We start from the raw sequence: 24,414 nt of genomic DNA on the forward strand, positions 1-24,414 counted from the left end.
TGGCTCTCTCTCTCTCTCTCTCTGGCTCTCTCTCTCTCTCTCTCTCGCTGGCTCTCTCTCTCTCTCTCTCTCGCTGGCTCTCTCTCTCTCGCGGTCTCTCTCGCTGGCTCTCTCTCTCTCTCGCTGGCTCTCTCTCTCTCTCGCTGGCTCTCTCTCTCGCTGGCTCTCTCTCTCTCTCGCTGGCTCTCTCTCTCTCTCGCTGGCTCCTCTCTCTCTCGCTGGCTCTCTCTCTCTCTCGCTGGCTCTCTCTCTCTCTCGCTGGCTCTCTCTCTCTCTCGCTGGCTCTCTCTCTCTCTCTCTCGCTGGCTCTCTCTCTCTCTCTCTCGCTGGCTCTCTCTCTCTCTCTCTCGCTGGCTCTCTCTCTCTCTCTTCGCTGGCTCTCTCTCTCTCTCTCTCGCTGGCTCTCTCTCTCTCTCTCTCGCTGGCTCTCTCTCTCCTCTCTCGCTGGCTCTCTCTCCTCTCTCTCTCGCTGGCTCTCTCTCTCTCTCTCTCGCTGGCTCTCTCTCTCTCTCTCGCTGGCTCTCTCTCTCTCTCTCTCGCTGGCTCTCTCTCTCTCTCTCTCGCTGGCTCTCTCTCTCTCTCTCTCGCTGGCTCTCTCTCTCTCTCTCTCGCTGGCTCTCTCTCTCTCTCTCTCGCTGGCTCTCTCTCTCTCTCTCTCTCGCTGGCTCTCTCCTCTCTCTCTCTCTCGCTGGCTCTCTCTCTCTCTCTCTCGCTGGCTCTCTCTCTCTCTCTCTCGCTGGCTCTCTCTCTCTCTCTCTCTCGCTGGCTCTCTCTCTCTCTCTCTCTCGCTGGCTCTCTCTCTCTCTCTCTCTCTCGCTGGCTCTCTCTCTCTCTCTCTCTCGCTGGCTCTCTCTCTCTCTCTCTCTCGCTGGCTCTCTCTCTCTCTCTCTCTCGCTGGCTCTCTCTCTCTCTCTCTCTCGCTGGCTCTCTCTCTCTCTCTCTCTCGCTGGCTCTCTCTCTCTCTCTCTCGCTGGCTCTCTCTCTCTCTCTCTCTCGCTGGCTCTCTCTCTCTCTCTCTCGCTGGCTCTCTCTCTCTCTCTCTCGCTGGCTCTCTCTCTCTCTCTCTCGCTGGCTCTCTCTCTCTCTCTCTCGCTCTCTCTCTCTCTCTCTCGCTGGCTCTCTCTCTCTCTCTCTCGCTGGCTCTCTCTCTCTCTCTCTCGCTGGCTCTCTCTCTCTCTCTCTCGCTGGCTCTCTCTCTCTCTCTCTCGCTGGCTCTCTCTCTCTCTCGCTGGCTCTCTCTCTCTCGCTGGCTCTCTCTCTCTCGCTGGCTCTCTCTCTCTCTCTCTCGCTGGCTCTCTCTCTCTCTCTCTCGCTGGCTCTCTCTCTCTCTCTCTCGCTGGCTCTCTCGCTGGCTCTCTCGCTGGCTCTGGCTCTCTCTCTCTCTCGCTGGCTCTGGCTCTCTCTCTCTCTCGCTGGCTCTGGCTCTCTCTCTCTCTCTCTCTCGCTGGCTCTGGCTCTCTCTCTCTCGCTGGTCTCTCTCTCTCTCTCGCTGGCTCTCTCTCTCTCTCTCTCTCTCTCTCTCTCTCTCTCTCTCTCTCTCTCTCTGGCTCTCTCTCTCTCTCTCTCTCGCTGGCTCTCTCTCTCTCTCTCTCTCGCTGGCTCTCTCTCTCTCTCTCTCGCTGGCTCTCTCTCTCTCTCTCTCTCGCTGGCTCTGGCTCTCTCTCTCTCTCTCGCTGGCTCTCTCTCTCTCTCGCTGGCTCTGGCTCTCTCTCTCTCTCTCTCTCTCGCTGGCTCTGGCTCTCTCTCTCTCTCGCTGGCTCTCTCTCTCTCTCTCTCGCTGGCTCTCTCTCTCGCTGGCTCTCTCTCTCTCTCTCTCTCGCTGGCTCTGGCTCTCTCTCTCTCTCTCTCGCTGGCTCTGGCTCTCTCTCTCTCTCTCGCTGGCTCTCTCTCTCTCTCTCGCTGGCTCTCTCTCTCTCTCTCGCTGGCTCTCTCTCTCGCTGGCTCTCTCTCTCGCTGGCTCTCTCTCTCGCTGGCTCTCTCTCTCGCTGGCTCTCTCTCTCTCTCTCTCTCTCTCGCTGTCTCTCTCTCTCTCTCTCGCTGGCTCTCTCGCTGGCTCTCTCGCTGGCTCTCTCGCTGGCTCTCTCGCTGGCTCTCTCTCTCGCTGGCTCTCTCTCTCGCTGGCTCTCTCTCTCTCTCTCTCTCTCGCTGTCTCTCTCTCTCTCTCTCGCTGGCTCTCTCGCTGGCTCTCTCGCTGGCTCTCTCGCTGGCTCTCTCTCGCTGGCTCTCTCGCTGGCTCTCTCGCTGGCTCTCTCGCTGGCTCTCTCGCTGGCTCTCTCTCTCTCTCTCTCGCTGGCTCTCTCGCTGGCTCTCTCTCTCTCTCTCGCTGGCTCTCTCTCTCTCTCTCGCTGGCTCTCTCTCTCTCTCTCGCTGGCTCTCTCTCTCGCTGGCTCTCTCTCTCGCTGGCTCTCTCTCTCGCTGGCTCTCTCTCTCGCTGGCTCTCTCTCTCTCTCTCTCTCTCTCGCTGGCTCTCTCTCGCTGGCTCTCTCGCTGGCTCTCTCGCTGGCTCTCTCTCTCTCTCTCTCTCGCTGGCTCTCTCGCTGGCTCTCTCTCTCTCTCTCTCGCTGGCTCTCTCTCTCTCTCTCGCTGGCTCTCTCTCTCTCTCTGGCTCTCTCGCTGGCTCTCTCTCGCTGGCTCTCTCGCTGGCTCTCTCTCGCTGGCTCTCTCTCGCTGGCTCTCTCTCGCTGGCTCTCTCGCTGGCTCTCGCTGGCTCTCTCTCTCTCAATTCAATTCAATTCGCTTTATTGGCATGACGTAACAATGTACATATTGCCAAAGCTTACTTTGGATATTTACAATATAAATAAAAATGAGATCTCTCTCTCTCTCGCTGGCTCTCTCTCTCTCTCTCTCTGTGCATGCTGGGAATTTTTCGCTGTCTCGCTCTCTGTCTGTCTCGCTCGCTCGCTCTCTCTGTCTCGCTCGCTCGCTCTCTCTGTCTCGCTCGCTCGCTCTCTCTGTCTCGCTCGCTCTCTCTGTCTCGCTCGCTCTCTCTGTCTCGCTCTCTCTGTCTCGCTCGCTCTTTCTGTCTCGCTCGCTGTCTCTGTCTCGCTCTGTCTCGCTCGCTCTCTCTCTCGCTCTGTCTCGCTCGCACTCGCTCTCTCTGTCTCGCTCGCTCGCTCACACACGCTCTCGCTCTGTCTGTCTGTCTCGCTCTCTCTCTCTGTCTGTCTGTCTCGCTCTCTCTCTGTCTCCCTCGCTCTCTCTCTGTCTCCCTCGCTCTCTCTCGCTCACTCTCGTTCTCTCTGTTACTATCTCTCACGTTCTCTCTCGCTCTCTGTGTCTGTCTCTCACGCTCTCTCTCTCTGTGTGTGTGTCTCTGTCTCTCTCTAAGCACTACTTCCATCAGAGCAGAGAGCTTCCTGACTCTGATATCTACCTCTACAATAAGCCTGGGGGCCAGGGGACCGGAGGGAAAGGTAATGACGTTCTCTTTCTCGCTCTCTCTCACTCCATGTTTTCAGTGTGTGTGCGTGCGTACTCGTGTGTGTGTGTGTGTGTGTGCATGTTTTTTTTTAAGCTGCTGACTTAGAGGGAGTGATATCACTGGTTGTGCTGACAGCCTCTTTCCATATTTATACCTCCCGCCAAATAAAAAAATGCACAGCAAATGATCACAGCACTGCCTTGCCTTGCGTAGCTAATAAACACTAATCTGATTTCTCCTGTTCTGTTACGATGCTACTGGTTAATGCTACACTCATTCTCCAAGTGACTGGACTGTCACTCTCCAGCTTCTGTATGCGATGTGTGGTGGTAACTTTTCTGAATTTCAATGGTCACCTGTTGTTTTGCATTACTCTGTTTGAGGTTCAGGTATTATTTATCTGCTGACAGGCAGCACATACTATTGTCGTGTGTGGGCGTGGGTGGGTGAGTGTGCAATATGGCCACCTGTCAGTTATGATTAGCCTATAGTAAGACAGTACTCAGGTTGTGATTAGCCTATAGTAAGAGAGTACTCCGGTTGTGATTAGCCTATAGTAAAACAGTACTCCGGTTGTGATTAGCCTATAGTAAGACAGTACTCCGGATGTGATTAGCCTATAGTAAGACAGTTGTCCTGTTCGTTATATAGTGTGTTGACAGCTACATTGTAATGAATTATGTTTTTTACTTATATTATCCCCACAGCATTCCTGTCGTTATAAATCATGTTTAAAACCGGTGGAATTTAATAGCTGCTGATATCTCACTTAAACTGACCTCTTTCTGTAGTGTCAGAATCAAAGTACCAAGGCTGATGTTCATTCGAGAGGCTTTTTTCTCTCCATGTTCTGTCCCAAATGGCAACATATTTCCTATAAAGTGCACTACTTTTGACCAGAGCCCATCAAAACTAGTGCACTATAATTGGAATAGGGTGCCATTTGGGACGTACACAACCCAGGCCTTGCATTCATTTCCCATGCAGTCTAACTTATTTTTAATTGCTGTGAAGGGAAGCTCTGATTTCATCTCATTAATTTGAAGACTTGCACAACAAGGTGCTTAAGTTATTTGAATTACTTGATCCCTGCCCAGCGTGACATAATTATGTCAGGTGCAGACTGCTACTCAGAGAGTTAGAGAAGTTTTTTGGCAGAGCTGGAAGCTGGTTAGTCTTGCACTGTTGTATTCCATTGCCAGCTAATTAAGAAACTGTTTGCCACATTAATCTTGTCAAACTCAGAGCCTAAAATACACACGTCTGCTGTGCTTGAATACCAAGGACTGCTTCAGTGATTCCATCTCAGAGAGCTAATAGACAAGAGTTTTATTGCAGAATGCAGAAAGAGACATTTTCCTCTTACTAATAGCTTTGCACAAAGGCCCTGTGACAAATAACGCATATTATAACTCATACTGTATGTGCTAAAATAGTAGCAATGTCCGTGGATAAAGGAAGTTAAGGAGTTGGAGTGCCAGGCTAGCTCTGGTCCAGGGCATAAGTGCGGTTCGTTAACGCTAAGCCTTCCTTCAAACCTCACTAACACCCTGGACCAGAGCTACAGTAGTGGAGGCCCAGCAGAGGGTCTTCTGGACATTTGAGTTAAATTGTAGATCAATTAGAGCTAGGTTTGTAAAATAAAAAAGCAGGGAATCTGAAATCCTCTTTGCAGTATTTGTGGGAAAACTGTGAATTTTGGGTAAGTTAGCGGAACCCTTTGCGACCCTAATTAGAGATGATGTTATGATGCTGTTCAACTGATTCCCCTCACTCCTCAGCAGTTGCTTCAGTGTACACTACTTAGTACACAGTTTGCAAATGACCAGCTGATGCACCATCTGGCTTTCAGAAGGATCTGATAAGAAACACCTCTCATAGCATACAGTGCCTTCAGAAAGTATTCACACCCTTAACTTTTCCACATTGTGTTGCATTAAAGGGATTTTGTCACTGGCCTACACACAATACCCCATAATGTCAAAGTGGAATTATGTTTTTAGAAATGTATACTAAATAATCAAAAATTTAAAGCTGAAATGTCTTGTGTCAATAAGTATTCAATCACTTTTTTATGGCAAACCTAAATAAGTTCAGGAGTAGGGTAGCCTAGTGGTTAGAGTGTTGGACTAGTAAGCGTAAGGTTGCAAGATCGAATCCCCGAGCTGACAAGGTAAAAGTCTGTCGTTCTGCCCCTGAACAAGGCAGTTAACCCACTGTTCCTAGGCCGTCATTGAAAATAAGAATTTGTTCTTAACTGGCTTGCCTAGTTAAATAAAGATAAAATAAATGTTGCATGGACTCACTCTGTGTGCAATAATAGTGTTTTAACATGATTTTGTTTTATGATTACCTCATCTCTTTATCCCACACATACAATTATATTTAAGGTTCCTCAGTCGAGCAGTGAATTTCAAACACAGATTCAACCACAAAGACCAGGGAGGTTTTCCAATGCCTCGCAAAGAAGGGCACCTATTGGTAGATGAGTGTAAAAAAAAATCAAAATAAATATGTAGAATTTTAAAAAAAGACATTGAATATCCATATAAGCATGATTAAATTATTAATTACACATTGGATGGTGTATCAAGACACACAGTTACTACAAAGATGCATGCGTCCTTCCTAACTCAGTTGGCGGAGGGGAAGGAAACTCAGGGAGTTCACAATGAGGTCAAAGGTGACTTTAAAACAGTTAGAGTTTAATGGCTGTGATTGGAGAAAACTGAGAATGGATCAATAACGTTGTAGTTACTCTACAATACTAACCTAATTGACAGAGTGAAAAGAAGGAAGCCTGTACAGAATAAAAAATATTCCCGAACATACATCCTGTTTGCAACAAGGCACTAAAGTAATACTGCAAAAAATGTGGCAAAGGAATTCACTTTTTGTCCTGAATACAAAGTGTTATGTTTGGGGGCAAAGCCAATACAACCCATTACAGAGTACCACTCTCCATTTTTTTCATGCATGTTGGTTGCTGCATCATGTTATGGGTATGCTTGTTAATCGTTAAGGACTGGGGAGTTTTTCAGGATAAAAAAAGAAATGGAATGGCGCTAAGCACAGGCACAATATCCAAGATGGCGTAGCAGTCAGACGTCTTTGTCCTTCGTCTTGTCGTGTCCCATGTATATATCTTTTTCTTCGCATATCTTTTTTATATTTTTCTAAACCTCAACTTCAAAAGACTCTCCTGCAACCCGCCTCACCCAATGTGGTGTGGATCTGCTTTTTTCTAAAGTATTTTTCTTTACCTCTGAATCGGAATCCCCCCAACAGAAGCTAGCCAGCAAACTAGCTACTAGCTAGTAGCCAGCTAACCACTGCTAGTGGTCATCAGCTACTCATCTCCAAACCCACTGAGTCCAGGTCATCTACAAGTCTCTGCTAGGTAAAGCTCCGCCTTATCTCATCTCACTGGTCACCATAGCAGCACCCACCTGTAGCACGCGCTCCAGCATGTATATCTCACTGGTCACCCCCAAAGCCAATTCTTCCTTTGGCCGCCTCTCCTTCCAGTTCTCTGCTGCCAATGACTGGAATGAACTGTAAAAATCACTGAAGCTGGAAACTCATATCTCCCTGTTAGAGCCGATTTGGACATATTTGTATAAAAGACAGAACATTCAGAGCTCCATGTATATTTGTGTAAATATGAATGTATATGATGAAATATTAGGTACGTACCTTTATGATTTATATTTACCTGATTGAGATGTATTCATTTGTTGTTAGTGTAACTTAGTTTTTGTCCCCCCCCCCCTCTTGCCCATTCATTATACTGCGGTAAGTGTGTTAGGATAAAGGCAGGTAGTTGGGCCTTTGGGGGGAGGAGTCCTTGCTAGACGCGGGAGCGGTATAGTTTTTTGACCATACAGACATACAGACAGGTCATATTGTGTATTTTCCATATCAAGTAATCTATGTTTTAAGTTGATTGGATATTCATTTTCCTGTTAGATATAAGAAGAATAAAAAATTTTGTTGCACCATATCCCTGGATCACATTGAATGTTTGGCTTTTTGGAAACCTTGAGTGTGGACTGTATGCGTACCAAACAACCCCGCTTCAGGCTTGGGCAGTGGCTATGGTAAAGAGGAAAGGAAGCCACTACACTCCCTCAGTAGCTTTAAGCACCAGCTGTCAGAGCAGCTCACAGAGCACTGTACCTGTGCATAGCCCATCTGGAAACAGCCCATCCAACTACCTCATCCCCATACTGTATTTAATTATCTTGCTCCTTTGCACCCCAGTATCTCTACTTGCACATTCATCTTCTCCACATCAATCACTCCAGTGTTTAATTGGTATATTGTAATTACTTCACCACCATGGCCTATTTATTGCCTTACCTCCCCTTATCTTACCTCATTTGCACACACTGTATATAGATTTTTTTCTACTGTAGTATTGACTGTATGTTTGTTTATTCCATGTGTAACTCTGTTGTTGTATGTGTCAAACTGCTTTGCTTTATTCTTGACCGGGTCGCAGTTGTAAATGAGAACTTGTTCTCAACTAGACTACCTGGTTAAATAAAGGTGAAATTAAAAAAACAATCCTAGAGGAAAACCTGGTTCAGTCTGCTTTCCACCAGAGACTTGGAGATTAGTTCTCCTTTTGGCAGGACAATAACCGAAAGGATGAGGCCAAATCTACACGAGTTGCTTACCAAGAAGACAGCGAAAATGATCAACCACCAATTTCACGGAGTTTGAAGAATTTTTTGTAAGTTAATGTGCAAAAGTTGCACAATCCAGGTGTGGAAAGCTCTTAGGGCCCAATTCCGATTTAGGAAATTACGCCTTTCTTACGCACGCCTTTCCTATGCATTTATCAGTAGATGGTATTCAGACTTATCTCATGAAGGTGTGTAACGGGCTTTGCCGGCGTGGTTCCCTTGCACACGCTGAACAAATGTAATTCAACCACTGAAAAAACCCTCCCACTTGCTGGCCAACAGATTTTTTTCGTGGAGTTTTCATTCAAAAGGGTTTTCAGTACATTTATCTTAAGCCATCCCTTTAAATGCGGTGTACCTTTTTTAGTTAGAATTTTGTCGACTGACTCAATAAAATATATCGAGAGAACGGGTTCAGAATATTAGGCATCAATTAAAGAAACCCATCTAAATATATGCATTTTCGTGTCTGTTTCAGCACCAATTGGTAGATTTTAAAAATACTCTGATCTTGTAGATTATTTAGGGTTGGAAAAGTATTTTTGAATCATAAACAGGTTTGAGAGCCTTTATGCATGGAAGAAAGAAAACGGTGGATTGATTCCTTCTGAATATTGCCACATTCAGTTCTTCAACCCATGGTAAAGTTGTAAGATTAATATACATATACAATTATAATAGGGAAAACAGTGTACAATAGTAGGCTATACCCTCATCTATTGCCTGCACTATCCATGTAACTGTGTGACGAAACAGCCAAGTATTTCACCATGTGTCGTGTTCAAACTGTTATGGCTTGGTCTGTGCTCCGCTCCGTAACGATTTAGTCAAGGTCAGAATACATCATATCTGTAGACACACCTCCACCATACCTTCATTTATTCAATCTCCACCCAAATCGAATAGCAAGTGAATAGCACGCTATTCTCATGCTTAAGTTCGTCAGAATATGCATAGAGAGAAGTGTATAAAAAGGGAATTACATTCCATTTACACACGCTTCACTCAGGTCATAATCGTGCTCTTAGAGACTTACCCAGAAAGACTCACAGCTGTAATCGCTGCCTTAGGTGCTTCTACAAAGTATTGACTCAGGGGTGTGAATACTTATGTAAATTAGATATTTCTGTTTAATTTTTCTTCTAAAAACATGTTTTTACTTTGTCATTATGGGGTTAGAAAATGTAATCTATTTAATCCAAATGTGAAATAAGTCAAGGGGTATGAATACTTTCTGAAGGCACTGTATCTGATAGCAGAAAGTAATGTATTAAGGGTATGTCTGTCTCTGCCTGTCTGTCTGTTGACTCAGGTACCATGTCGGACCTCATTCAGCACCTCTTCCCACCCTCTCAGTTCCAAGGTATCACATGTCATGAACCTTTAGCTACCTTTGCTCCCTCTCTGCAGCCTGTCCTGTGTACAATAGCGCCATCTACTGGCCTGGCTGGCTGGGTGTGCCTCTTGCTCTTGCATCATTTTACTGTACCTATTGCTTCATTTGGCAGTGCTTTACTCTTTAGGTAGATTGTCTCTTTGCAAGTAAATTGGCTGTAATTCAACAGCAGTAGTCTTTAATGTGGACCGGAATGTTATTTCCAGTTGCCCTATGCTCCTTGGATTACTTTTTAAGTGGCATGCAGAGTGACGTGTGTGTGTGTGTGTGTGTCTCGCGCTCGCGCTCTCTCTCACGCTCTCTCTCACGCTCTCTCTCGTGCTCTCGCTCTCTCTCCCTCCCTCCACACACTTCAGCTGGACACTGTAGGTGGGCTCAGGCTGTGTTGCATGGTCTTTCTTTCATGTAGTATGTTGCTGCATTAAAGCTTCAATGTGTGTGTTTAACTGGCTTTGGTCTCTGTTATAATGGCTTCTCTAGCCTATCAAGAGATGCTGCTCAATAAGAAGTGGAATGGAAAATAATCAAGCAAAATAATGTGTGCATTCGTTTTAATAGCATCCAGTTAATTTAATGGTTTTCCGATTAGGCAGTGATATTTACGGCTGATGAGACTTGTCCCATGAGAGATATAGGCTGACTAAACACAGAGTTACTGCAATGTACTCATGCATAGTGGAATAATTCTGTTGAGCAGAGTTAAGAATGGTCTAGTCTTAGGTTAACCTATCTTTAGAACTGTGGAGTTGTATTCGTTCTGAAAAGTACCCCCTCATGGATTTGACCAGTAGGCCTATGGTCTTATGAGTCTAAACAAGTACCCCTGTCTTAGGTCAGTTAAAATCACCACTTTATTTTAACAATGTCACTTGTCCGAATAATAGTAGAGAGATTTATTTCAGCTTTTACTTCTTTCATCACATTCCCAGTGGGTCAGAAGTTTACATGCACTCAATTAGTATTTGGTAGCATTGCCTTTAAATTGTTTAACTTGGGTCAAATGTTTCGGGTAGCCTTCCACAAGCTTCCCACAATGAATTGGGTGAATTTTAGCCCATTCCTCCTGACAGTGCTGGTGTAACGGAGTCAGGTTTGTAGGCCTCTTTGCTCGCACACGCTTTTTCAGTTCTGCCCACAGATTTTAAATAGGATTGAGGTCAGGGCTTTGTGATGGCCACTCCAATACCTTGACTTTGTTGTCCTTAAGCCATTTTGCCACAACTTTGGAAGTATGGAGGTTATGGAGCAGTGGCTTCTTCCTTGCTGAGCGGCCTTTCAGGTTATGGCGATATAGGACTCGTTTTACTGTGGATATAGATACTTTTGTGCCCTTTTCCTCCAGCATCTTCACAAGGTCCTTTGCTGTTGTTCTGGGATTGATTTGCACTTTTCGCACCAAAGTACGTTCATCTCTAGGAGACAGAACGCGTCTCCTTTCTGAGCGGTATGACGGCTGCCTGGTCCCATGGTGTTTATACTTGCATACTGTTTGTACAGATGAACGTGGTACCTTCAGGCATTTGTTTTGTCAGATTTTTTTATTTTATTTTCCCATGATGTCAAGCAAAGAGGCACTGAGTTTGAAGGTATGCCTTGAAATACATCCACAGGTACACCTCCAATTGACTCAAATGATGTCAATTAGCCTATCAGAAGCTTCTAATGCCATGACATTTTCTGGAATTTTCCAAGCTGTTTACATTTACATTGAATTTTTTGTCATTTAGCAGACGCTCTTATCCAGAGCGACTTACAGTAGTGAATGCATACATTTTTTTTTCTCCGTTTTAAAGGCACAGTCAACTTAGTGTATGTACACTTCTGACCCACTGGAATTGTGATACAGTGAATTATAAGTGAAATAATGTTTCTGTAAACAGTTGGGAAAATGACTTGTCATGCACAATGTAGATGTCCTAACTGACTTGCCAAAATTATAGTTTGTTAACAAGAAATTTGTGGAGTAGTTGAAAAATGAGTTTTAATGACTCCAACCTAAGTGTATGTAAACTTCCGACTTCAACTGTACAGTACATTCAGAAAGTATTCAAACCCCTTGACTTTTTCCACGTTTGTTACGTTACAGCTTTATTCTAAAATGGATTAAATCGTTTTTTCCCCCTCTTCAATCTACACACAATACCCCATAATGACAAAGCATAAACAGGTTTTTATAAATGTTAGCAAATGTATAAAACATACTAAACTGAAATATCACATTTACGTACGTTTTCAGTCCCTTTACTCAGTACTTTGTTGAAGCACCTTTGGCAGCGATTACAGCCTTGAGTCTTCTTGGGTATGACGCAACAAGCTTGGCACACCTGTATTTGGGGAGTTTCTCAGATTCTTCTCTGCAGATCCTCTCAAGTTCTGTCAGGTTGGATGTGGAGCATCGCTGCACAGCTAATTTCAAGTCTCTCCAGAGATATTAGATTGGGTTCAAGTCCGGGCTCTGACTGGGCCCCTGAAGGACATTTAGGCCCTTGTCCCGAAGCCACTCCTGCATTGTCTTGGCTGTGTGCTTAGGGTCGTTTTCCTGTTGGAAGGTGAACCTTCACCCCAGTCTGAGGTCCTGAGTGCTCTGAAGTAGGTTTTCAACAAGAATCTCTGTACTTTGTCCCGTTCATCTTTCCTTTGATCCTGACTAGTCTTCTACTCCCTGCCGCTGAATAACATCCCCACAGCATGATGCCGCCACCATCATGCTTCACCGTAGGGATGGTGCCAGGCTTCCTCCAGACGTGATGCTTGGCATTCAGGCAAAGAGTTCAATCTTGGTTTCATCAGACCAGAGAATCTTGTTTCTCATGGTCTGAGAGTCTTTAGGTTCCTTTTGGCAAACTCCAAGCGGGCGGTCATGTGCCTTTTACTGAGGAGTGGCTTCTGTCTGGCCACTCTACCATAAAGGCTTTATTGGTGGAGTGCTGTAGAAATTGGAGAACCTTCCAGAAGGACAACCATCTCCACAGAGGAACTCTGGAGCTCTGTCAGAGTGACCATTGGGTTCTTGGTCACCTCCCTGACCAAGGCCCTTCTCCCTCGATTGCTCAGTTTGTCTGGGCGGCCAGCTCTGGGAAGAGACTTCGTGGTTACAAACTTCTTCCATTTAAGAATGATGGAGGCCACTGTTCTTGGGAACCTTCAGTGCTGCAGACATCTTTTGGTACCCTTCCCCAGATCTGTGTCTCAACACAATCCTGTCTCAGAGCTTTACGGACAATTCCTTCGACCTCCCAACTGTGGGACCTTTTTATAGACAGGTGTGTGCCTTTCCAAATCATGCCCAATTAATTTAATTTACCACAGGTGGACTCCAATCAAGTTGTTGAAACATCTCAAGGATGATCAATGGAAACAGGATGCACCTGAACTCAATTTCGAGTCTCATAGCAAAGGGTCTGAATACTTATGTAAATAAGGTGTCTTTTTAAAAAAAAACATTTTTTATACATTTGCAAAGATATCGAAAACTGTTTTTGCTTTTATCATTGTGGGGTATTGTGTGTAGATTGATGTGGGAAAAAATGTATTTAATCCCTTTTAGAATAAGGCTGTAACGTAACAAAATGTGGAAAAAGTCAAGGGGTCTGAAAACTTTCAGAATGTACTGTAGTGCACTACTTTCTACCAGAGCCCTATGGGCCATTTGGGACACAGCCTGTCAGAGTAAAGCCACTGCGATGGTATGGATGGAGAGACTGCTGAGCCCAAATGGACTTGTGTGTGTGCAAGCGAGAGAGACTCGCAAGTGACGGCCTGTCAGACCCTGCTAAAGTAACCAATGCAAAACACAAAGGGCAAACACATCAAGTCACTTGCTCCGACTGACTCTTTCAGTCATCAGAATGCACAAACGCATAGTATTACCAGTAGCCAAACCTGGAGAGGAACAGTAACGTGATCAGTGGGTTTAGTGGTTTGAGAATGACATGTGGCGGCTTTGTTGACTGGCTGACTGCAATAGGCAGATACGCAGGCAGTGTGAAGCTCAGCCCAGCACAGGGGGTTGTAGAAGAGATGGCTGTGTGTCTGTTTTGCTGATTTATTCCAGGTAATTTCTGTAATGCATGTCTCTCTTCAGTACGCCTGCCTGCCAGGCTTCTAGTTACACCAGCACATCACTACACCATGCATGCCTCTATCCCCGCTAATGGTACATGCTCATAGCCATATCAAACCAAACATGGGCCGGGAGGATCAACTGTAATATTATTTAACACAGGTGTCCTGTGTGGGTGAGGAATGTCTGCCTGTATGGTACAGGGTTAATGAGGTGAGGCTGAAGCACGGCTTTGGTGAGAATCAGAAGACAAGGTGGTCTGGGTTTATGTGTTGGGATGGAACATCAACTTACTTGTAGTACAAAGGTCATGGTTTGTCTGTTTTGGATTTATACTGTAGTTTATCTGTTGATGCAGAACAGTATCAGACAGAATCTATGGAGAATCTTTCTATGTTTTATAATGGCGCACACAATCATTGTCGTTTCAAAACTGCACTTAATTGCACTTGAACTTTTTTTTGTTGAGTTTAGATAAAAACATAATCAAGGTTATTGTTAATGAACAAAAATTACTATCTGGCTCGAAGGACCATAAAACAGAGCACCACCTTGTAGTTGGAGGACTCATGTCTTCTCTATTCATCCTGTAGTAAGTATATTACGCTGTCCTCCACATTTCACCTGTTGCCTTCAGGTATTGCCTGTATCGCGCTGTCGTTCGTAGATGCTCAAGGATGCCCCCTGCAGGTTCTTGCCCACAACTGCACCACATCACCCAGAGGAGATCCCTCCAGCATCCTCCTACAGCCAGAACAGTTTGACACCCTGACAACTGTCATTAAGGTGGACTCCAACTACCTCAGCTCAGGTAAATCCCGGTAGGTTTTCTCTAGAAATCAGGGTCCTGTTCATTAGGGCACATTGTAGCAAAATGTTTTGCAAGGGAAAATGGAAAGTATTGTTTCTTATTGGACTTTCAGATAATACCTCTCTGTTTAGTGCCGATGAACATGACCCTGCCAGGGTAGCCAGAGGAACCATTGGTGGAGTTGTTGCTGTGTATTTTTCTTGTTGAACAGTGTCATAAAATTGTTTTTCTATTATGTGCTGCATTGTCGATTTCTTCTATTAAAAGTGCACTACGCAGTAAACGCTCCGCCGTTTCCTGGTTGCTCAAATTCTAATTGTTCGCCTAATTTCAGTTTGTGACAAAGCAAGCAAGGATAGTGTAGAGAATTGTACCATCTAAACTGCTGTGAAATATATTTTCCATAACCAAAAATATAGTATTATCAGCTGTTTAAAGATGGTGTACAAAACCGAAAGTAAAAGGCACAAAAACTAAACTTCGGGAAGCATAGAAATAGTGCACATTCTTAGACTTTCAGTGAGATTAACAGATCTATAACTCTTCTATGTGACTTTTGTCAGGTTGCCAAAAAAGTTACACTTTAAGCGTTTTAATTAAATCAATTGTTGACAAACTCAAAGTTCTTAAAGCACCAATTCACAATATGGATTTGTTTATAAACAGAGCAGTAAGTCCTATGTAATGGTCTCACTCTGGAATGAATATGCGATGTCACCTTGAGTAGGACATCTGTCTGCATAATGATGGTCACTGCGGAATGTTACAAAGAGTTTTAATTCCCTCTTTTGATACAGGGATGTTTTTTGTCAATGTGACATTGAATACATTTAAATGAAACTTTTTTTTTTTGTTTAAAGAACTTCAGCAAAATAATTCAGTGCATAAAACATTTATTTGCATATAGCTAACAACTTTAATTGGCAAATATGATTTCTGCTTCCTAGTTTGTTTGAGAGAATGAAATGAGTTCTGAGAGTAGCCTCCTCTCTCGTGTGGTAATCTAGTAAACCATTATGTATTTGTGTAGGGTTAGCAATTAGAGGCCAACTACCTGAACTGTTTAAATCTGCTGGGCCTTGCTCTACAGGACTGCCATCATTAATCAGGTGTGTTCTGCAGTCTGCACTAGCCTGGTCCAAGATCTGTTTGTGCTGTATAGTCAACTCCTATGGTCATAGTCACAATGTGCTCATTGCCAAGACAGCAAAAACAGAATTGGGACCAGGCTAGTTCAATGACCATAGGAGTTGGCAAGACGGCACAAACAGATCTGGGACAAGCAATGTCCTGGCTTGACATTGTCACATGACAATGACCATTGGAGTTGTCAAAACAGCACAAACAGATCTGGGACCAGGCTAGTTCTACACATGCTCAGTGCTATGTCCATCAGTTAGTTGATCATCTGTTCTTCCTGACAGGGTCAGAGATGAGGGTACGTTTTGACATTTGGGAGCAAGGTAACGTTTCCCCCCTGCAGCTGACTGACAAACTGCGAGGAGCCCTACGCCACACCCTCTGTGGCGTCATCATGGAACTGAGGGTCCTGCCCAATCCGCTGTGTCTGGAGACGTTCCTTACCACACCTGGGAGAGGTCAGAGAGAAGACACAACTAACGGTGAGGAAATACTACTATTACAGTACCTGAACTGCAAATGCTTTATTGGTCCTCTTAGAAAGTGAATTCAGATTGTTGTTTAAAATGGTAGACTATTATCAATCAAATTCAGATTTGTTTTAAAATCAATCAATGTTATCAGGTTCATCTCCACATCTTCTCTTTAGGTCATTTAAGTTCTCCTCCATTGGAAGTGAAGGAATTTAAGGACAGCTTGATGTCTTGTAGTGGCTCTAGGAGTGTTAAGAACAGCCCCTCCCCCATCACTCTGATCCCTCCCCCCTCTGGGACCAGCCCCAACACTGGACCAAGCACCCCCGAGTCTAACACACCCACCGGCAAGACCACCCGCCGAAGCTTCTGGGAAATACTGGTGAGTTCTCTTTCTTTGAAAGTGTGACGTGTTGTAAAAGTGGATTGTGTCCAGAATGGCACTCTATTCCCTAATTAACAACTTTTCTATTTCTGGTAGTAGTGTACTGTATAGAGAATAGAGTGCCATTTCAGAATATTTCATCAAACAGTTCTATGTCTCAACTGAGTTGGTTCTGAAAGTGCTACATCCATCCGAGATCAACATTATATCAATATTTGGATTATGAACAACCACGTTGCTGTTTGATTCACTAGTTACGAGTGATGAAGAAATGTTGATCCTCCCTGCAGAGCAAGCCAGACTCATCTGAGCTGGAGATCCCTAAGACGACAGACGACATCGTTCAGGAGAAGGGGGAGGAGGGTCGGACACGTAGGAGACACAAGACGGAGAGCGTGAAGCAGCAGTGGAGTCAGGAGAGGTCCATGGCTGTAGAACTGGAGCAGGCCCAGAGGTTCACATATACACAGGCTGGATTTAGATCTGGGTTAAAAGAGGATCTGTTTTCTTCTAAATACTTTGAGTGTTTTATTTGGGCAGAGTTTGAACTATTCTATTGGTTCTATTGCGACAGGCAAGCTCAATCAAGTGCAGCTAAAGTATTTGAAAGACAGAAAATACCACTTGAAACAAAGTCTGGTCACCACTGTTAAATGTGGAGTTTGTCAGCAGTATTGCACTGTTTAATGGGTGTGTGTGTGTATGTTCCAACAGGAGACATGTGTCCCAGCTAGAGGAGGGGAACGTTGGGACCCTACACCCTCTGTATCAGGTCACCTGTCATCCCTGGATCACCTTCATGGCTAACGTTGGTGAGTGGCTCCTCTGCCCTCTCCTTATTTCTGCTGGAGTGGAAAGGAGACAGGAGAGGAGGTAATATAAAAGATGATCTGCTTCCCAAACCGATTGTCTGTTTCGCTTGATGGGCTCTGGTCTAAAGTAGAGCACTGTAAAGGGAATATGGTGCCGTTTGGGATGAAGCCGTCGTCTCCTATCTCTTCTCTGTGAGAGACTCTCATTTTCTGTTTTATCTCCTTTTCTCTCGCTCTGTCTCTGGTGTAAACAGGATGCCCGTCCATTCAGCAGTGCACCGCTGAGATTGCCTCCCAGTTCCTGCTTCCTCCCATCCTGACAGAGATTGTCAATCTGGTTAGCTCCCTGGCCAGTGACACCACAGTCAAGGTGTTCGAGAGAACGAGGTGGGTCATTTGAAAGAATCAAGTCAATCGCTGGAAAGACACAATCACTGGAAAGAATCAAGCATATGAATATGTGTGCGTTATTTTAAAAGCTTCCAGCTAGTTTGGAAAGAGTATATATCAGGAACGCATGTATATACATACATAAGCTTACAAACACATTTCACAAACTTCATCTTTCAAGACAGTTTTGAAAGGATATGTTTTTATATATAATGACTTTATCATTTCTGTTTTTGTTTGGTCCCTTAGTTGTCCCCAAGGAGACATCTTTGTTCCCATGCCTCTGATCCAACACCTCAGCCAACCACCTGCCACATCTAGAACCTTCATCCTCATTGGAAGGAACTTCCATCAGTGGCATTGCTGCACAGAGCAAGGTACCTGCTATAGCCAGGGTTCTATTATCTCTGTGCTCAGAAAGAAGTCACTGTTTACTGTTTGCTTGACCCATGATTTTGTTTGCTTATTTGATTCATGGAGTTAAACATAATCATTGCCCTTTATAACTATGTGATGCTCATTTTATTCACCTCAAATGATGCCCCATTTCCTATTATTTTTGAGAAATAAGAAAATGTGGAGGTTCCCTTTTCCCCTGAGGTTCCCTTTTCCCCTGAGGTTCCCTTTTCCCCTGAGGTTCCCTTTTCCCCTGAGGTTCCCTTTTCCCCTGAGGTTCCCTTTTCCCCTCTGTAACTTTGGAATGTGTAGTTAAATATCTGGATTGTGTGGTCAAACATACTTTACTAAATGACTTAATGAAAGTAGTAATACATCAGCATAATAGAGAGATATTATTATGATGCTAACAGGCAGAACTGGGCACAAACCCAAATACTACATTCTAACCCAACATGGAACCTTTCTAGCTATTTCCAAATGTCTCATCGTAACTCTTTTCTCTCCACGTCGGAAACAGCATGCCTTTTATGGCATGGTTCTAATGGCTAATGATCAACTGTAGATGAGTGTAGACGTGCATTATATACACACAGGCAGCATTGTTTCTAAGCTTAGTGTGACATCACATGCTTTCTCTGCTACTGTTCTGCACTTGGGTTCACTCTCTCTTCTGTCACTGACAATCAAAGCAACCCTTTTCAAACTTTAACTGCCTAACATTTCTTTCTTTCTTTCTTTCTTTTGAAACAATCTCTGTGTCTGTAGCTTTAGCTTAGTGTCTCTGTGTAGCTGTAGAGCTGTCTGTTGCCAGTGCCTGCATCCTGCCAGTGCCTGCATCCTGCCAATGTCATGCTGTTTGTTTGTGCTCATCTCTATTTGCCCACAGAAGACAGTTCAGATGATGAGAACACCCCTGTGCTTAGTAAGTTCACACGTAAGTCTGACTCTGCCCTCCTCCTCATAGTAGGTTGACAGGTAAGTCTGACTCTGCCCTCCTCCCCATAGTAGGTTGACAGGTAAGTCTGACTCTGCCCTCCTCCTCATAGTAGGTTGACAGGTAAGTCTGACTCTGCCCTCCTCCTCATAGTAGGTTGACAGGTAAGTCTGACTCTGCCCTCCTCCCCATAGTAGGTTGACAGGTAAGTTTACCTGCAGCCAGCCCAACCAAGCAACACTATCTCTCGACTGTTCTGGTTTCATTCAGATTTCTTACAATTAATATGGAATTCTATTTACCTGTTGAGCATCATAAAATCTGTCCAAAAATATAATGGTGAAAAAACGGAATCTCTGCTGCCTTCAGAAAGTAGTCATACCCCTTGACTTATTACACATTTTGTTGTGTTACAGCTGGAATTCAAAATTGATTTAAAAAAAAAATTCTCTCACCCATATACATACAATACCCATAATGACAAAGTGAAAGTGTTTTTAGATTTTATTTCAAATGTATTGAAAATGAAATAGACATTTAATAGACATTTAAATGACATAAGTATTCACACCCCTTTTCTATTACACTCCAACTTGAGCTCAGGTGCATCCAATTGCCTTTGATAATCCTTCATGTCACTAAAACTTGATTGGAGTCCACCTGTGGCCAATTCAATTGTTTGGACATGATTTAGAAAGAAACACACCTGTTTATATAAGGTCCCACAGTTGACTTTGGTTGTCAGAGCAGAAACTATACCATGAAGTCCAAGATCTCTGAGAATAGATCTCTGAGAATTATGATGAGGCATATACTGTATCTATCTGAGAAAAGGTATACAACAATTTCTAGAGTGTTGAAAGTTTCTAAGAGCACAGTGGTTCTCCATCATTGGGAAATGGAAAAAATATGGAACTACACAGACTACCTAGAACTGGCCGTCCAACCAAACTGAGCAACCAGGCAAGAAGGAGCTTGGTCAGGGAGGTGACCAAGAACCCAATGACCACACTGACAGAACTACAGAGTTTCTTGGCTGAGTTGTGAGAACCTGCCAGAAGGACAACAGTCTTTACAGCACTTCACCAATCTGGGCTTTATGGGAGAGTGGCCAGACGGAAGCCACTCCAGAGAAAAAGGCACATGACAGGACAACTGGTGTTGCAAAAAGGCACGTAAAAGATTCTGTGGTCTGATGAGACAGAAAACTAGGCACAGCTCATCACCCATCTAACACCATCCCTACTGTGAAGCATGGTTGTGGCAGCATCATGCTATGGGGATGCTTTTCAGTGGCAGCGACTGGGAGACTGGTAGGATAGAGAGAACAATGAATGGAGCCAAATACAGGCGAATCCTTGATGAGAACCTGCTTCAGAGTGCAAACGACCTTAGACAATGACCCCAAGCATATAGCCAAAGCAACGCTAGAATGGCTTCAGGACAAAGTCCTTGAGTGACCCAGCCAAAGCCCAGACTTGAATCCCATTGATAAACTGTGGAAATACTTGAAGATTGCTGTTCACTGCTGCTCCCCTTCTAACTTAAGAGCTTGAGAAAATTTACAAGGAAAAATGGGAGAGAATCCCCAAATACAGATTGGAAAATCTGATAGACATACCGAAGATGACTCAAAGCTGTAATTGCCGCCAAAGGTGCTTCTACAAAGTATTGACTCGGGTGTGAATACTTATTTAAATGAGTTCTGTATTTCATTTTCAATAAATTAGCAAAAATGTATTAGAACATGTTTTCACTTTGTCATAATGGGGTATTGTGTGTAGACGGGTGAGAAAAATAATCCGTTTTGAATTCAGGCTGTAACGCAACAAAATGTGGAATAAGTCAAGAGGTATGAATACTTTCTGAAGACACTTAGTAATTTTTGGAATGTAAAGCTTTGTACTCAATGCTTAGCTGTATGCATGGTTGTGAGCTGTGCATCATATCATGTTGCTTAATAAGGATGACCTTATATCTGTGAATATGAAGAGTTCACAGTTTCCTCTCTCTTCTCCTTCAAACTGACTTCATATTTAAATTCCAAATATCAAATTTCACTATTTCTACTTTCATAAATTGTTGCAATTTCTCTTAAAGCTTAAGTCTCTGGCTGTTTGGAAGGTAATTTTTTCCACTGATGCTAAGTCTATTTCTTAGAAAAGGAAAGGTTTTCTTTTTCTCCTGCTCTAAAAGCAGTAGCAGACTAGCCCCATGCACGCCTCTCAGGATGGCTCTGTGAATCATTTTATGCAACTGGCCCTGGGGGCTTAGAAAACCTTACTGAGATATTTTGCTGGTTATGTCCTAAATTACATACTATTCCTTACCTAGTACACTAGTTTTGACCACAGCCCATAGCCTCTGTCTGCTAGGATGTAATGAGAACCGTTTATGATTTGAATTTTAATAGCTTCATATTTAAAATTCACTTTCCCACAATAGGGTAGCTGACTATCCGTTTAGTCATATACTCTATGGTAAATAAGAGATGAAATATTCTGATCCAAGACATTTAAGGTCCCCTAGTTAAATTGATTCTCAGCCTACCGTGTCTTATCTTAGAGACAGGGTTTGGCTCCGCTCAGGTCTCTCCTGTCTTCTGACTGTCTGCTCCAGGGTTGGTTATGGTCAAATATATTTAAATTCAGAAGTTAAACTGAAATTGCAGTTCCAATTGTCCTCATTGCTTTTCAATGAAGAACATTCGGAATTTAAATGTAATTAACCCCAACCCTGGTCATCGTCCCCCCCTTGTGGCCCACTCTCACTGTCTTCCCTCCCTATATGTCCAATCAGCTCATAAAGGCTTCCAGCGCTTCGAGGCCTTGGAGCAGTCTGATTGGTTCAGCCCAGGGCAGTCCTGGAGGGGTGTGGCCCCAAGGCAGAGGTTTCTCCTCATACACATCCTGAAGAAGAAGGTGGGGAGAAGAGGAGTGTGTTGTTATTATAAAAACAAAACAAATTATTCGGAAGCAGCAGCTATTCTTCCTGGTGTGTGTGTTCCTGGTGCATGCGTGCGCACGGGAGTTGCCTACAACAAGAGATGGCAAAATTTATCGGGATGTTGCTCCATTTTCACTCAAATGCTGTATGGGGTGGGTTGATCTCTCTCTTGCTTTCTCGCTCTCTCCCTCCCAGGTGACCCTGTACACCTATAACTGGTCAGTGGACCTTGGAACCTCTCTGAACCGTGGGCTGGTGAGGCTGGTCCAGTGGCAGAACGCCAGGGCCCACGTTGTCCACTGTCTCCTCAACCAGAAGATGGGTCTCTTCCACCACTGCTGCTTCTCTGACACACCGGCCCACACAGACCTCAAACAGGTAAACGTTTCTCACTCACCAAGTTCATATACATGTACCAGAAAATCCACTGTCAATCTCACACAACCATCATTCTTGTATGAGTGTTAGATTGTAACCACACACCAAGACCATTACTGAGGTCTTTAAATCACACACCTGCCCAAGACCTGAAAAGGTAAATGCTCAGTCTCACGCATGGCACAGCTGTCTGCTTTAATTCATCACAGTCTAACACCCTTTGATGCAACATAACTGTGGCCTATAAGTATACATTATATTAAACATATGCCACACACAATCTACGGATGGTACAATGTTAGGATTGGGACCATTGTCCTGGTGGCTTATAAAGGTTGGGTCAGTCAGGGGGAATCAGTCTGTTAGTTGGTGGTGCATGATATAGGATTTAGGCTTAGTCTTTTCAGTTTCCTTCTACACGGGCCAGTACCCTTGTCTCACTGGACCATGGCTCCTGCTTTCACCTGGGGCCAAAGCAAGGCCACTGGTACTTTTTAGATGGCATTTACATAACAATGCCACACGTGTAATGGTAACACAATTATACTAGAGTTTACATGAACATAAAACACTGGCGTCGAGGTAAGTCTCCATGGAAATGCGGTGTTAGTGTTAGTGGAGCATCTGGTGGTACAGCAAGTATAGGCCAGGCCACTCCCGAGGCAGGTTACACACATCTGTCAGCTCCTGAGGGTGGGACGTGGATTCCTTCCACACTAGCAGGTCCTGTAGCTCCTCATTGCTTTTCTTTAATTTCCCCCTCTCGCTCTCTGCTTTGTCGCTTCTCCTCTTAGCTGGGGCTGGGTGTCTTCTTGTCACTAAATCCCCTCCTTCATCTCTGTTTCTCTCTGAGGTTTAAACAGCAGTAGTTTAAAACATCTGCTATCAACAGCTCTGTCACTTGTTTACTTTGTCCTTTACATTCAGTTCTTTCAGCCCTCATTGGAATTGCATTGCAAGGAGCTGCATTGTTAAGCTAAATGGTATAACTACAGTTACAATATGTGCAATATCATATACTTGGAATCTCCAAGACTTATGCATCTGATCTTCCTGCACTAAAATTCATAGTGCACTACTTTTGACCGGAGCCCTTTGATCCCTGGTTAAAAGTAGTGCACTAAATAGGGAATTGGGTGCCATTTGGGATGTACACTTTGTCTGTTAATTGTACTGAGTAGATTCCCCTTGGTCTTTAATACAGAACATCACTATGACCTTGTTTCCTCCCCTCTCTGATCATCTCCCTCCCTCCCTCCCTCTCCCTCCCTCCCTCCCTCTCCCCCTCCCTCCCTCCCTCCCTCCCCTCCCTCCCTCTCCCCCTCCCTCCCTCCCTCCCTCCCTCCCTCCCTCCCTCCCTCCCTCCCTCCCTCCCTAGGTATGGCATGTCAGCACAGAGGCCTTCATTCCTTCTTCTAGTCCTCTTTTTCACCTTTTCAGTCAACATCTCCGTCAGCCTCCTTGTATCTCTGAATCCTTTTGATAAGCTCCCGGAGAGGAGCGGAGAGAATGACTGTGTCCCAAATAAATAAAATCAAATGTTATTTGTCACATGCTCCGAATACAGCAGGTGTAGACCTTACCGTGAAATGCTTACTTACAAGGACTTAACCAAAAATGCAGTTCAAGAAATAGAGTTAAGAAAATATTTGCTAAATAAACTAAAGTAAAAAATTAAATAAAAGTAACACAGTAAGATTACATAACAATAACGAGGCTATATACAGGGGCTACCGGTACCGAGTCAATGTGGGGGGGGTACAGGTTAGTTCAGGTAACTTGTACATGTAGGTAGGGGTGAAGTGACTATACATAGATAGTAAACAGTGAATAGCAGGAGTGTAAAAACAAAGGGGGGTGTCAATGTAAATAATCTGGGTGCCCATATGAATAATTGTTCAGCAGTCTTATGGCTTGGGGGTAGAAGCTGTTAAGGAGTCTTTTGGACCTCCGGTACCACTTGCCGTGTGGCAGCAGAGAGAACAGGCTATGACTTGGGTGGCTGGAGTCTTTGACCATTTTTGGACCTTCCTCTGACACTGCCTAGTATATAGGTCCTGGATGGCAGGAAGCTTGGCCCCAGTGATGTATTGGGCCATACGCACTACCCTCTGTAGTGCCTTGCCGTCGGATGCCAAGCAGTTGCCATAACAGGCGGTGATGCAACCGGTC

At 44.4% G+C, this 24,414-nt stretch overlaps 1 protein-coding gene across 1 annotated transcript in view; it reads left to right on the forward strand.

The window, feature by feature from the left end:
- Window positions 1–23,443, forward strand: part of LOC115158601 (KICSTOR complex protein SZT2) — a 71,894-nt gene extending 48,451 nt beyond the window's left edge. Inside the window, exons 39-50 of the mRNA XM_029707761.1 lie at window positions 3,332–3,416; window positions 9,428–9,478; window positions 14,212–14,385; window positions 15,810–16,007; window positions 16,175–16,380; window positions 16,674–16,837; window positions 17,098–17,195; window positions 17,450–17,582; window positions 17,835–17,962; window positions 18,871–18,918; window positions 21,718–21,839; window positions 22,060–23,443. Of these exons, the coding sequence (XP_029563621.1) occupies window positions 3,332–3,416; window positions 9,428–9,478; window positions 14,212–14,385; window positions 15,810–16,007; window positions 16,175–16,380; window positions 16,674–16,837; window positions 17,098–17,195; window positions 17,450–17,582; window positions 17,835–17,962; window positions 18,871–18,918; window positions 21,718–21,839; window positions 22,060–22,332 (1,680 nt within the window). The 3' untranslated portion in view covers window positions 22,333–23,443. The remainder of the gene's footprint in view (window positions 1–3,331; window positions 3,417–9,427; window positions 9,479–14,211; window positions 14,386–15,809; window positions 16,008–16,174; window positions 16,381–16,673; window positions 16,838–17,097; window positions 17,196–17,449; window positions 17,583–17,834; window positions 17,963–18,870; window positions 18,919–21,717; window positions 21,840–22,059) is intronic.
- The last annotated feature ends 971 nt before the right edge of the window (window positions 23,444–24,414 follow it).

The sequence above is a fragment of the Salmo trutta genome, chromosome 22, assembly GCF_901001165.1.
Source record: "Salmo trutta chromosome 22, fSalTru1.1, whole genome shotgun sequence".
Taxonomy (NCBI): Eukaryota; Metazoa; Chordata; class Actinopteri; order Salmoniformes; family Salmonidae; genus Salmo; species Salmo trutta.